General features: G+C 41.6%; 1 protein-coding gene across 4 annotated transcripts in view; it reads right to left on the bottom strand.

The window, feature by feature from the left end:
- DIXDC1 (DIX domain containing 1) overlaps positions 1 to 13,469 on the bottom strand; it is a 101,423-nt gene that overhangs the window by 4,454 nt on the left and 83,500 nt on the right. For all 4 annotated transcript variants that reach the window (XM_050757698.1, XM_050757697.1, XM_050757696.1 and 1 more), the window contains 2 exons: positions 1,658 to 1,763; positions 562 to 670 (listed from right to left, as the gene is read on the bottom strand). In XM_050757698.1, coding sequence (XP_050613655.1) covers positions 562 to 670; positions 1,658 to 1,763 — 215 coding nt within the window. The remainder of the gene's footprint in view (positions 1 to 561; positions 671 to 1,657; positions 1,764 to 13,469) is intronic.

Below are 13,469 nucleotides of genomic sequence, written 5' to 3'. Positions count from 1 at the left end.
TTTTTTCATTCTGTAACTGCAGTGAATCCACTTGTAATACTATATAACCCAGAACTGTATTCCCCCCAAAAAGTCTGTCTTTGACAAATGGATTAGAAAGAGACGTGTAGGCTAAGAAAATACTTACTCAAGGACTTGGGCATAAGCATACATAACTCCCTAGAAGTTCCTTGATTTCATCATGAGAAATACACAGTTCCATATATCCATGCCTGTTTATTTTGCTCTACATAGGAAGCAAGAAGTTTTCTAAGATTTGGCTACAGATGGAAAATTATTTATTGTCTTAGGTTCTTTATTTTCCCTAACAAAATAATTTAAAATAAAAATTATATCCAAGTTCTTAGTCAAATGATGAAGTCCTACAACTAAAGAACCTATCAACATCTTGGCCTATTCTATGACCACTTGTCTAGGGTAATCAGACCATGGTCTGAAGCTCTGGCAAATTCCTCCGACCTGGTCAGGGAATTCATGTACTTCTGGACACCAGTGCTTGAACAGGAGGCTTCAGGGTTCAGAAAGAAACAATACCATACAGACTCCCCAGAGATTCTTTACCTCCTCTTTGACAGTGCCAAACTCAGGATCCAGTGCTTTGAAGTGATACCGGTGATTCCCTTCCCGATCAATAGCTGCTTTAAAATCCTTTAGCGTCACCTCCTCCAACCTGCAACACAAAGAGACAGCACTAACATAGACTGTTGATCAATAGCTGGAAAGATAAGATGTTAACTTTAAACCCAGCCCCCTGCCAAAGTCAATAAGCAGAAATAGCCCCTGATTAGGTCACTGCCCCTGATAACCCAGATGACTAAAACAGCAGAGGCTGGAGAACCTGTCATCACTAGGGAATGAAAACAGTATTAAATATGGGGTGATGTGAGAATTTAAAATTGACTTATTGCTTCAGGAGCCAAATCACTTTTCTCCGGAAATAAGACATAAAGTCCCTGAGATCAAATTTGTTGAATAACCATAAACATATCAAAGTTCTCTTGATTTTCTTCTTTGCTACAATATCCCAATTCTCTAGGATGGTAGAATCAAATCAAGTATCACCATCTTTATCCCTCTATCTTTAGGAAGCTGGCATCTAACCCAGACCAAATAAGCAGACTGTCTAGGTAAGGAAAATCCTATAACCTCTCTCAATAGTTGGTTGCAGAGTTTAAATATTTTTATTTCAAAACTATTTCCCTTAAAAGGAAGCACATTAACTTTTTGGAAGGTTTTCAACATAATTTCTCAATAGGGATTAGTTGCAGTCATTGAATAGTAACAAAGATCAATTAGTCATAGTCCTGGAGTGAGTGTCAGGCTGCAATCCATTGTATCAGCAGGAGCTATTTTGAACACTTAAAAAAAAAAAAATTTTTTTTTCCAAATGCAGAGCAATATTTGCATAGTTATCAGGATTGGAAGTGCTATTGTTGTACCTGTACCTAGTAGTAGATCATGACTTGTCTTTTATAATACCACTGAATAGTGGCAAAGCTGAAACTAGAATCTCTATCTCTCTGGCTCATCTCACTATAGTGAGATCTAACTATACTGCTTCTCAGACACCTTCCAGCTGCTCATATGGGCAGTAACTAATGAGGTTCTGCCTTCCTTTCCTTCTTTACAGTGAAGTATAATGATCCCAGAATCTCACCTCTTTGGTATATTGACCATGAAGGGCGTAAGTGACCGGTCAGTGAAATAGAGCACTTTAGTACAGGTGCTGCTGACAGTTGGAGAGCTCTGTGAGTGAGGCAACTCTACAATGAGAAAGAGACTCTGGTTAGAACATTCATTTGCTCCAAACCACCCGTCTGCAGTTATTCAAAATGTTCCGGGAGAACAAAGCTGCCTGAGGTCACAGCCCACAGCTCTCACACCCTTGCCAAACACCATGTCCATATGCTATGATTGCCTAGGACCACGAGCACGACTTGCTTCAGACATGGACACTATCACGAGGACTGATCATTCCTCACTCATAGTAGGGGAACAGCAACTGATAAAACAGGTGTCATTGCTAAAGATCAAAAAAGGACAGAGAAGCATGGCAAGATTTCAGCCAGGGAGGGCAGACACACAGCAGAAGCTGTAGACTCTGCTAATATTTAGGTTTTGGGGGTTCGTAGTAGAGAATACTCATGTAACTCATAGAAAGAAAAGTCGATAGGAACAAGAACCACAGAAGCAAAGCAACCTTAGAAACTCAGATCCCAGGGGGCTCATGCTCCCAGTCTAAGAGGTACAGAACCGTAGCAACTTAAGATTTATAGTGTTGATGCCATAGTCTTTAACACAGGTTTCTTGATACACTTTTTTTTTTTTTTTTTTTTTTAAAGACAGGGTATCGCCAGTTGCAGTGACTCACGCCTGTATTTTCCAACACTTTGGGAGGCCGACGCGGGTGGATCACGAGGTCAGGAGTTCAAGAACAGCCTGGCCAACATGGTGAAACCCCGTCTCTACTAAAAATACAAAGGTTAGCTGGGCGTGGTGGCGCACACCTGTAATCCCAGTTACTTGGGAGGGTGAGGCAGAGAACTGCTTGAACCCGGGAGGTGGAGGTTGCAGTGAGCCGAGATGGCAACACTGCACTCCAGCCTGGGTGATAGAGCGACACTCCGTCCCCCCAGCAAAAAAAAAAAAAAAAAGACAGTCTCGCTCTATCGCCCAGGCTAGAGTGCAGTGGCACAATCTCAGCTCGCTGCAACCTCCACCTCCCGGGTTTAAGTCATTCTTGTGCCTCAGCCTCCCGAGTAGCTGGGATAACAGGTGTGTGCCACCACGCCCAGCTAATTTTTGTATTTTTAGTAGAGACAAGGTTTTGCCATGTTGGCCAGGCTGGTCTTGAACTCCCTGCCTCAAGTAATCCACCCACTTTGGCCTCCCAAACTATTGGGATTACGGGCATGGGCCACTGCACCTGGACTGTCTCTATCTTTTAAAAAGGTACTTTTGGAAAAGTATGAGTCCTTGTAATTATGACTTTCATAGGAGAAATGACAAATCAGAAACTTTTATCAAAAACTAATAACTAAACTGTTACTAAAATATCTCCTGCTATTCCACCTATACTGATCTTCCTCTTAACTTATTCTAGGTAGTCAGATTTGCAGCCACAGAACAGTAGTTCTGGGAGGGGGTTTAAAATAAGGAGTATGAAGGATGAATTAATAGAAGGGAAAAAGACAAAGGAACTTCACCTCTGTACAGAAATGGCATTCAGTCTGTTTTCAGAGTTTTTCTTCAAAGAATGCCAATTGGCCAGGCGCGGTGGCTCACGCCTGTAATCCTAGCACTTTGGGAGGTCAAAGTGGGCGGACTGCCTGAGCTCAGGAGTTCAAGACCAGCCTGGGCAACACGGTGAAACCCCGTCTCTACTAAAATATAAAAAATTAGCCAGGTGTGGTGGCGTGCGCCTGTAGTTCCAGCTACTTGGGAGGCTGAGGCAGGAGAATCGCTTGAACCCGGGAGGCAGAGATTGCAGTGAGCCGAGATCGAGCCACTGTACTCAAGCCTTGGTGACAAAGTGAAACTCCGTCTCCAAAAAAAAAAGAATGGCAATTATTGTAACCTACATGCCATAATTCTCCTTTGCCCCAGCATCTAGCACAGTGCCCAGCACACAGTGGTTGTTGAATAAATAAAATATTCACTTTTAACATTAAAGCTATATATTTAATTCATTCATTCAGCAAACATTTATTGAGTACCTACTGTGTGTTCGATTTGAGAATATAAAAATCAACTATATGTGGTCTCCAACCTCCAAGAGTTTATCATTTAGTATGGATGATAAATACAATTACAAATAATTACAATACACTAAAATCAGATTTCTACAAGCTGTATTGGAAGACTGAAGATGACCAGGTTAATTTCTCCTGGAACAGGTCAGGAAGGGCCCATGGTTGGAGAGTCCTTTTTAAAAGCACCTTTTAGAAATCATAAGATACAGAAGTTGAAAAGAGTATTCCAAGAAGAGGGAAGGACAGGTGCAGAAGCATGAAATGGGATCATATATTTATAAAACTGTAGGTGAATTACTAAGGCTGGAGCATAATGAATACATCGGGAAGTTGTGAGGTAATTAAGTAGGCAGAGGCCAGATCACAAAAGACTGTGACAGGGTAAGAGTTCAGGATATTAGTCTTAAGCTATGGAAAGTTACTAAAAGGTAGTGATATGATTAGACAGGCATTTTAGAAAAGTTGATCTCGCGGCAAAGTATGGATTGGATGGGCCAAACTGGAAACCAGAAATCCTGTGCGGTAGTTTAGGTGTTTGTCCCCCGACACCTCATGTTGAAAGTCGATCCCCAATGTTGGAGGTGGGGCCTAATGGCAAGTGTTTGGGTCATGGAGGCAGATTCCTCAAGACTAGATTAATGCCCTCCCTGGGGAGGAGGAATGAGTACTTACCCATTAGTTCCCACAAAACTGCTTGTTAAAAACAGCCTGCCACCTCCCTCCACTCTCTTGCTTCCTCTCTCCATGTAATCTCAGCACATGCCAACTCCCATTTGCCTTCTGCCGTGAGTGGAAGAGGATTGAGGCTTTCACCAGATGCCCACCTTCCAGCCAGCAGAATTGTGAGCCAAACAAACCTCTTTTCCTCCTAAGTTACCTAGCCTCAGGTATTCCTTTATGGCAACACTCAACTGACTAAGACATCCTGTTAAGAGGCAATGAAAACAATCTGACACATGATGATAGGAAAGATGTAGCCCTGGAGCCGGAGTAGGGATGGATTTGAAAGACCTTTAGAAAGTCAAAGTCTTAGTACTAGGGACATAGTTGAACACAGGGTGTATAAAAGGGAAAAGTAAACAATGACTGAGATTTACAACCTGGGAAGACAGATACATAGTAATACCATTACCTAAGACGGGAAGACAAGCTGAATTATGTCATCTCGTTATTCATTTTATTTTTTTTTATTTTTATTTTTTTTGAGACGGAGTCTCGCTCTGTCGCCCAGGCTGGAGTGCAGTGGCCGGATCTCGGCTCACTGCAAGCTCCGCCTCCCGGGTTCACGCCATTCTCCTGCCTCAGCCTCCCGAGTAGCTGGGACTACAGGTGCCCGCCACCTCACCCGGCTAGTTTTTTGTATTTTTTAGTAGAGATAGGGTTTCACCGTGTTAGCCAGGATGGTCTTGATCTCCTGACCTCGTGATCCACCCGTCTCGGCCTCCCAAAGTGCTGGGATTACAGGCTTGAGCCACCGCGCCCGGCCTCATTATTCATTTTAAATGTTTACTGGGTGCATTATTATGTATCAAGTATTAGAGATACACAAATAAATTAGATATAATCCCCACCCTTAAGGAGCTCAAAAGTCTAGTGGAGTGAGATAGCAAAACAGTTACAATACAATAAAATAAATATGAAGATAATATTGCCATGGACTGAATTGTGTCCCACCACCAAATTCATATGTTGAAGCCCTTATCTGCTATTTGACTGTATTGGAGATAGGGCCTTTAAGGAGGTAATTAAGATTACATGAGGTCCTACGGGTGGAGCCCTGATCCAACAGAACTAGTGTCCTTATAAGAGATACCAAAGCTTTCTCTCCCCCACGTGAGGACACAGAGAGAAGGTGGCCTTCTACAAGCCAGGCAGGGAGCCCTCACCAAAACCTGGCCATGCTGGCAACCTGATCTTGTACTTCTAGCCTCCAGAACTGTAAGAAAATTAATTTATGTTGTTTAAGAGAGTTTAAGGTATTTTGCAATGGCAGCCCAAGCTGACTAATACAAATGTTATGTACACATTTGGGAAGAATTTCAAAGAAAGAGTAATCATGATGTCAAATGCTACACAGGGGTCTAATAGGCAAAGACTCGTTTGGTAAATATATCATTGATGATACTAGTGAAAAGTTGATTCAGATGACTAATAAAGAAGAATGAGTTGGACTGCATAGACTTTTCAAGTAAAAAAGCAAAATAAGGGTAATGAGGGAGAACTTGTCTCACCCAACATAAAGCCATATGACAAAATGATAGTTATTACAGTATTATGGCATTACTATAAAAAACATGTACAAAAAAACTAGATGATAAATGGCTGAGAAACATATCCTTGTGTGTGTCTACAAATTTAATACATGATTTTGAAAAGTACCACAAAACAGGTGATTAATAGTTATAGCTTATAAGTTTACATTTATTATCCATTTAGAGTTGATTTTTGCATATGGTATGAGGTATAGGTCAAACTTGCTTAAAAAAATAGATCTTTAAGAAAAGCCTATCCCTTTACCATTGAATTGTCTTTGCACTATTGTAGAAAATCAACTGGTAAATGTGTGTCTATTTTTAACTCTATGCTGTTCCACTCATCTATTTATCTACCAATTCACCAATACTACACTGTCTTGATTACCCTAACTTTACAGTTAGTTTTGATATCAGACAGTATGGTCCACCAACTGCATTGTTCATCTTTTTTCACCATTTGGGTTGGGAGGGCAGTTAATTCTAGTCCCCTTATTCTTTCCTATAAATTTTAGAATTGGCTTGTTTTTATCTACAAAAGCCTGGTAGGACTTTCATTGGAACTGCTTTGAAGCTATAGATCATTTGGGGAAGAACAGGCCATCTTAACAATGTTGAGTACTCCAATCCATAAACATAGTATACCTCTCTGTTTATTTAAATCTTTATTTCATCCTTGTTTTATAGTTCTCAGTATAGTCATTGCACATATTTTATGAAGTTTATACCTAAGATTTTCATGAGGGTTTTTCTTTGTCTTTTTTCTTTTTTCTTTTTTATTATACTTTAAGTTCTAGGGTGCATGTGCACAACGTGCAGGTTTGTTACACAGGTATACATGTGCCATGTTGGTTTGCTGCACCCATCAACTCGTCATTTACATTAGGTATTTCTCCTAATGCTATCCCTCCCTGAGTTCCCCACCCCATGACAGGCCCCAGTGTGTGATGTTCCCTGCCCTGAGTCCAAGTATTCTCATTGTTCAAATTCCCACCTATGAGTGAGGACATGCAGTGTTTGGTTTTCAGTCCTTGTGATAGTTTGCTGATAATGATGGTTTCCAGTTTCATCCATGTCCCTGCAAAGGACATGAACTCATCCTTTTTTATGGCTGTGAAGTATTCCATTGTGTATATGTGCCACATTTTCTTAATCCAGTCTATCACTGATGGACATTTGGGTTGGTTCCAAGTCTTTGCAATTGTGAATAGTGCTGCAATAAACATGTGTGTGCATGTGTCTTTATAGTAGCATGATTTATAATCCTTTGGGTATATATCCAGTAATGGGATTGCTGGGTCAAATGGTATTTCTAGTCTAGATCCTTGAGGAATCGCCACACTGTCTTCCACAATGGTTGAACTAATTTACACTTCCACCAACAGTGTAAAAGCATTCCTATTTCTCCACATCCTCTCCAGCATCTGTGGTCTCCTGACTTTTTAATGATCGCCATTCTAACTGGTGTGAGATAGTATCTCGTTGTGGTTTTGATTTGCATTTCTCTGATGACCAGGGATGATGAGCTTTTTTTCATATGTTTGTTGACTGCAGAAATGTCTTCTTTTGAGAAGTGTCTATTCATATCCTTTGCCCACTCTGATGGGGTTGCTTTTTTCTTGTAAATTTGTTTAAGTTCTTTGTAGATTCTGGGTATTAGCCTTTTGTCAGATGGGCAGATTGCAAAAATTTTCTCCCATTCTGCAGGTTGCCTGTTCACTCTGATGGTAGTTTCTTTTGCTGTGCAGAAGCTCTTTCGTTTAATTAGATCTCATTTGTCTATTTTGGCTTTTGTTGCCATTGCTTTTGGGGTTTTAGTCATGAAGTCCTTGCCCATGCCTATGTCCTGAATAGTATTGCCTAGGTTTTCTTCTAGGGTTTTTATGGTTTAGGTCTAACATTTAAGTCTTTAATGCATCTTGAATTAATTTTTGGATAAGGTGTAAGGAAGGGATCCAGTTTCAGCTTTCTACATATGACTAGCCAGTTTTCCAAGCACCATTTATTAAATAGGGAATCCTTTCCCCATTTCTTGTTTTTGTCAGGTTTGTCAAAGATCAGATGGTTGTAGATGTGTGGTGTTATTTGAGGCCTCTGTTCTGATTCATTGGTCTATATAGCTATTTTAGTACCAGTACCATGCTGTTTTTTTTTTTTTTTTTTTTTTTTTTTTTTTTTTTTTTTTTTTTTTTTTTTTGAGACGGAGTCTCGCTCTGTCGCCCAGGCTGGAGTGCAGTGGCGCGATCTCGGCTCACTGCAAGCTCCGCCTCCCGGGTTCACGCCATTCTCCTGCCTCAGCCTCCCGAGTAGCTGGGACTACAGGCGCCCACAACCGCGCCCGGCTAATTTTTTGTATTTTTAGTAGAGACGGGGTTTCACCGTGGTCTCGATCTCCTGACCTTGTGATCCGCCCGCCTCGGCCTCCCAAAGTGCTGGGATTACAGGCGTGAGCCACCGCGCCCGGCCACCATGCTGTTTTGGTTACTGTAGCCTTGTAGTATAGTTTGAAGTCAGGTAGCGTGATGCCTGCAGCTTTGTTCCTTTGCTTAGGATTGCCTTGGCAATGCAGGCTCTTTTTGGTTTCATATGAACTTTAAAGTAGTTTTTTCCAATTCTGTTAAGAAAGACATTGGTAGCTTGATGGGAATGGCATTGAATCTATAAATTACCTTGGGCAGTGTGGCCATTTTCATGATATTTATTTTTCCTATCCATGAGCATGGAATGTTCTTCCATTTGTTTGTGTCCTCTTTTATTTCCTTGAGCAGTGGGGTTTGTAGTTCCCCATGAAGAGGTCCTTCACATCCCTCGTAAGTTGGATTCCTAGGTATTTTATTCTCTTTGTAGCAATTGTGAATGGGAGTCCACTCATGATTTGGCTGTTTGTTATTGGTGTATAGGAATGCTTGTGATTTTTGCACATTGACTTTGTATTCTGAGACTTTGCGGAGATTCTGGAGATTCTGGGCTGAGATGATGGGGTTTTCTAAATATACTATCATGTCATCTGCAAACATAGACAATTTGACTTCTTCTTTTCCAAATTGAATACCCTTTATTTCTTTCTCTTGCCTGATTGCCCTGGCCAGAACTTCCAATACTGTTGAAAAGGAGTGGTGAGAGAGGGCATCCCTGTCTTGTGCCAGTTTTCAAAGGAAATGCTTCCAGTTTTTGCCCATTCAATATGATATTGGCTGTGGGTTTGTAAAACTAGTTATTATTTTGAGATACATTCCATCAATACCTAGTTTATTGAGAGATTTTAACATGAAGGGCTGTTGAATTCTGTTGAAGGCCTTTTCTGCATCTATTGAGATAATCATGTGGTTTTCGTCTTTGGTTCTGTTTATGTGATGCATTACATTTATTGATTTGAGTATGTTGAACCAGCCTTGCATCCCGGGGATGAAGCCGACTTGATCATGGTGGATAAGCTTTTTGATGTGCTGCTCTATTCAGTTTGCCAGTATTTTATTGAAGATTTTCGCATTGATGTTCATCGGGATATTGGCCTAAAATTCTCTTTTTTTGTTGTGCCTCTGCCAGGTTTTGGTATCAGGATGATGTTGGCTTCATAAAATGAGTTAGGGAGGAGTCCCTCCTTTTCTGTTGATTGGAATAGTTTCAGAAGGAATGCTACCAGCTCCTCTTGGTACCTTTGGTAGAATTCAGCTGTAAATCCATCTGGTCCTGGACATCTTTTAGTTGGTAGGCTATTAATTATTGCTTCAACTTCAGAGCCAGTTATTGGCCTATTCAGAGATTCGACTTCTTCCTGGTTTAGTCTTGGGAGGGTGTATGTGTCCAGGAATTTGTCCATTTCTTCTAGATTTTCTAGTTTATTTGGTGGAGGTGTTTATAGTATTCTCTGATGGTAGTTTGTATTTCTGTGGGATCGGTGGTGATATCCCCTTTATCATTTTTTATTGCATCGATTTGATGCCTCTCTCTTTTCTTCTTTATTAGTCTTGCTAGCCATCTATCAGTTTTGTTGATCCTTTCAAAAAACCAACTCCTGGATTCATTGATTTTTTGAAGTCTTTTTTGTGTCTCCATCTCCTTCAGTTCTGCTCTGACCTTAGTTATTTCTTGCCTTCTGTTAGCGTTTGAATTTCTTTGCTCTTGCTTTTCTAGTTCTTTTAATTGTGATGTTAAGGTGTCAATTTTATATCTTTCCTGCTTTCTCTTGTGGGCATTTAGTGCTATAAATTTCCCTCTACACACTGCTTTAAATGTGTCTCAGATATTCTGGTAAGTTGTGTCTTTGTTCTCATTGGTTTCAAAGAATATCTTTATTTCTGCCTTCATTTCGTTATGTACCCAGTAGTCATTGAGGAGCAGGGTGTTCAGTTTCCATGTAGTTGTGCGCTTTTGAGTGAGTTTCTTAATCCTGAGTTGTAATTTGATTGCACTGTGGTCTGAGAGACAGTTTGTTGTGATTTCTGTTTTTTACATTTGCTGAGGAGTGCTTTACTTCCAACTATGTGGTCAATTTTAGAATAAGTGTGATGTGGTGCTAAGAAGAATGTATATTCTGTTGATTTGGGGTGGAGAGTTCTGTAGATGTGTATTAGGTCTGTTTGGTGCAGAGCTGAGTTCAAGTCCTGGATATCCTTGTTAACCTTCTGTCTCATTGATCTGTCTAATGTTGACAGTGTGGTGTTAAAGTCTCCCATTATTATTGTATGGGAGTCTAAGTCTCTTTGTAAGTCTCTAAGGACTTGCTTTGTGAATATTGGTGCTCCTGTATTGGGTGCATATATATTTAGGATAGTTAGCTCTTCTTGTTGAATTGATCCCTTTACTATTATGTAATGGCCTTGTGTCTTTTGATCTTTGTTGGTTTAAAGTCTGTTTTATCAGAGACTAGGATTTCAGCCGCCCCCCCCCCCCCCTTTTTTTTTTTCTTTGCATTTCCTTGGTAGATCTTGTTCCATCCCTTTATTTTGAGCCTATGTGTGTCTCTGCACGTGAGATGGGTCTCCTAAGTACAGCACACTGATGGGTTTGACTCTATCCAATTTGCCAGTCTATCACTTTTAATTGGGGCATTTAGCCCATTTACATTTAAGGTTAACATTGTTATGTGTGAATCTGATCCTGTCATCATGATGTTAGCTGGTTATTTTGCCCATTAATTGATGCAGTTTCTTCATAGCATCAATGGTCTTGACAATTTGGCATGTTTTTGCAGTGGCTGGTACCGGTTGTTCTTTTCTATGTTTAGTGCTTCCCTCAGGAGCTCTTATAAGGCAGTCCTGGTGGTGACAAAATCTCTTAGCATTTGCTTGTTCATAAAGGATTTTATTTCTCCTTCACTTATGAAGCTTAGTTTGGCTGGATATGAAATTCTGGGTTGAAAATTTTTTTAAGAATGTTGAATATTGGCTCCCACTCTCTTCTGGCTTGTAGAGTTTCTGCCGAGAGATCTGCTGTTAGTCTGTTTCCCGTTGTGGGTAACCTGACCTTTCTCTCTGGCTGCCCTTAACATTTTTTCCTCCATTTCCACCTTGGTGAATCTGACAATTATGTGTCTTGGGTTGCTCTTCTTGAAGAGTATCTTTGTGGTGTTCTCTGTATTTCCTGAATTTGAATGTTGGCCTGCCTTGCTAGGTTGGGGAAATTCTCCTGGATAATATCCTGAAGAGTGTTTTCCAACTTGGTTCCATTCTCCCCGTCACTTTCAGGTACACCAATCAAACGAAGATTTGGTCTTTTCACATAGTCCCATATTTCTTGGAGGCTTTGTTTGTTTCTTCTTACTCTTCTTTGTCTAAACTTCTCTTCTCACTTTATTTCATTAATTTGATCTTCAATCCCCGATACCCTTTCTTCCACTGGATCGCATTGGCTATTGAAGCTTGTGCATGTGTCACGAAGTTCTTGTGCCATGGTTTTCAGTTCCATCAGGTCATTTAAGGTCTTCCCTACACCGTTTATTCTAGTTAGCCACTCATCTCATCTTCTTTTAAGGTTTTTAGCTTCCTTGCGATGGGTTTGAACATCCTCCTTTAGCTCGGAGAAGTTTGTTATTACCAACCTTCTGAAGCCTACTTCTGTCAACTCGTCAAAGTCATTCTCTGTCCAACTTTGTTCTGTTGCGGGCAAGGAGCTGTGATCCTTTAGAGAAGAAGAGGTGCTCTGGTTTTTAGAATTTTCAGCTTTTCTGCTCTGGTTTCTCCCCGTCTTTGTGGTTTTATCTACCTTTGGTCTTTGATGTTGGTGACCTACAGATGGGGTTTTGGTGTGGATGTCCTTTTTGTTGATGTTGATGCTATTCCTTTCTGTTCATTAGTTTTCCTTCCAACAGTCAGGTCCCTCAGCTGCAGGTCTGTTGGAGTTTGCTGGAGGTCCACTCCAGACCCTGTTTGCCTGGGTATCACCAGTGGAGGCTGCAGAACACCAAATATTGCAGAACAGCAAATATTGCTGCCTGATCTTTCCTCTGTAAGCTTTGTCCCAGAGGGGCACTTGCCTGTATGAGGTGTAAGTCGTCCTCTACTGGGAGGTATCTCCCAGTTAGGCTACATGGGGGTCAGGGACCCACTTGAGGAGTCTGTCCGTTCTCAGAGCTCAAACACCGTGCTGATAGAACCACTGCTCTCTTTGGAGCTGTCAGACAGGGACGTTTAAGTCTGCAGAAGTTTCTGCTGTCTTTTGTTCAGCTATGCCCTGCCCCCAATGGTGGGGTCTACAGAGGCAGCAGGCCTGGCTGAGCTGTGGTGGGCTCCGCCTAGTTTGAGCTTCCAGGCAGCTTTGTTTACCTACTCAAGCCTCAGCAATGGCGGACGCCCCTCCCACTGCCAGGTTGTTGCCTCACAGTGTGATCTCAGATTGCTGTGCTAGCAGTGAGCAAGCCTTCGTGTGTGGGGGACCCCCCAAGCCAGGCACTGGACAGTATCTCTTGGTCTGCGTTTGCTAAGACCAGGAAATGGAAATGCACAGTATCTCGGGGAGGAGTGTCCCATTTTTCCCAGGTACAGTCTGTCAGGGATTCCCTTGGCTAGGAAAGGGAAATCTCCCAACGCCTTGCACTTCCTGGGTGAGGTGATGTCCCGCCCTGCTTTGGCTCGCCCTCCATGGACTGCACCCACTGTCCAATGAGATGAACCAGGTACCTCAGTTGGAAATGCAGAAATCACTTGTCTTCTGCGTCGATCCCGCTGGGAGCTGCAGACCGGAGCTGTTCCTATTTGGCTATCTTGGAACCCGTCCCAGGTTTTTCTTTTTCTAAGAGATGGGGTCTTGCTATGTTGGCCAGGTTGGTTTTGAACACCTGGCCTCAAGTGATCCTCCCACCTTGACCTCCCAAAGTGCTGGGATTACAGGCTTGAGCCACCACACCCAGCCCTCATGGGGGAATTTTTGGTGTTACTATAAGTGATTCTTTTACAATTTTTTCCATTTCCAAATATTCATTGCTAGTATATACAAGTAGTTTTTTTTTTAGTTGACCTTGTGTCCT

The sequence above is a fragment of the Macaca thibetana genome, chromosome 14 (genome assembly GCF_024542745.1).
Source record: "Macaca thibetana thibetana isolate TM-01 chromosome 14, ASM2454274v1, whole genome shotgun sequence".
Taxonomy (NCBI): Eukaryota; Metazoa; Chordata; class Mammalia; order Primates; family Cercopithecidae; genus Macaca; species Macaca thibetana.
Note: the sequence above shows the minus strand (reverse complement) of the source record. Positions and strands in the feature narration are given on the sequence as shown.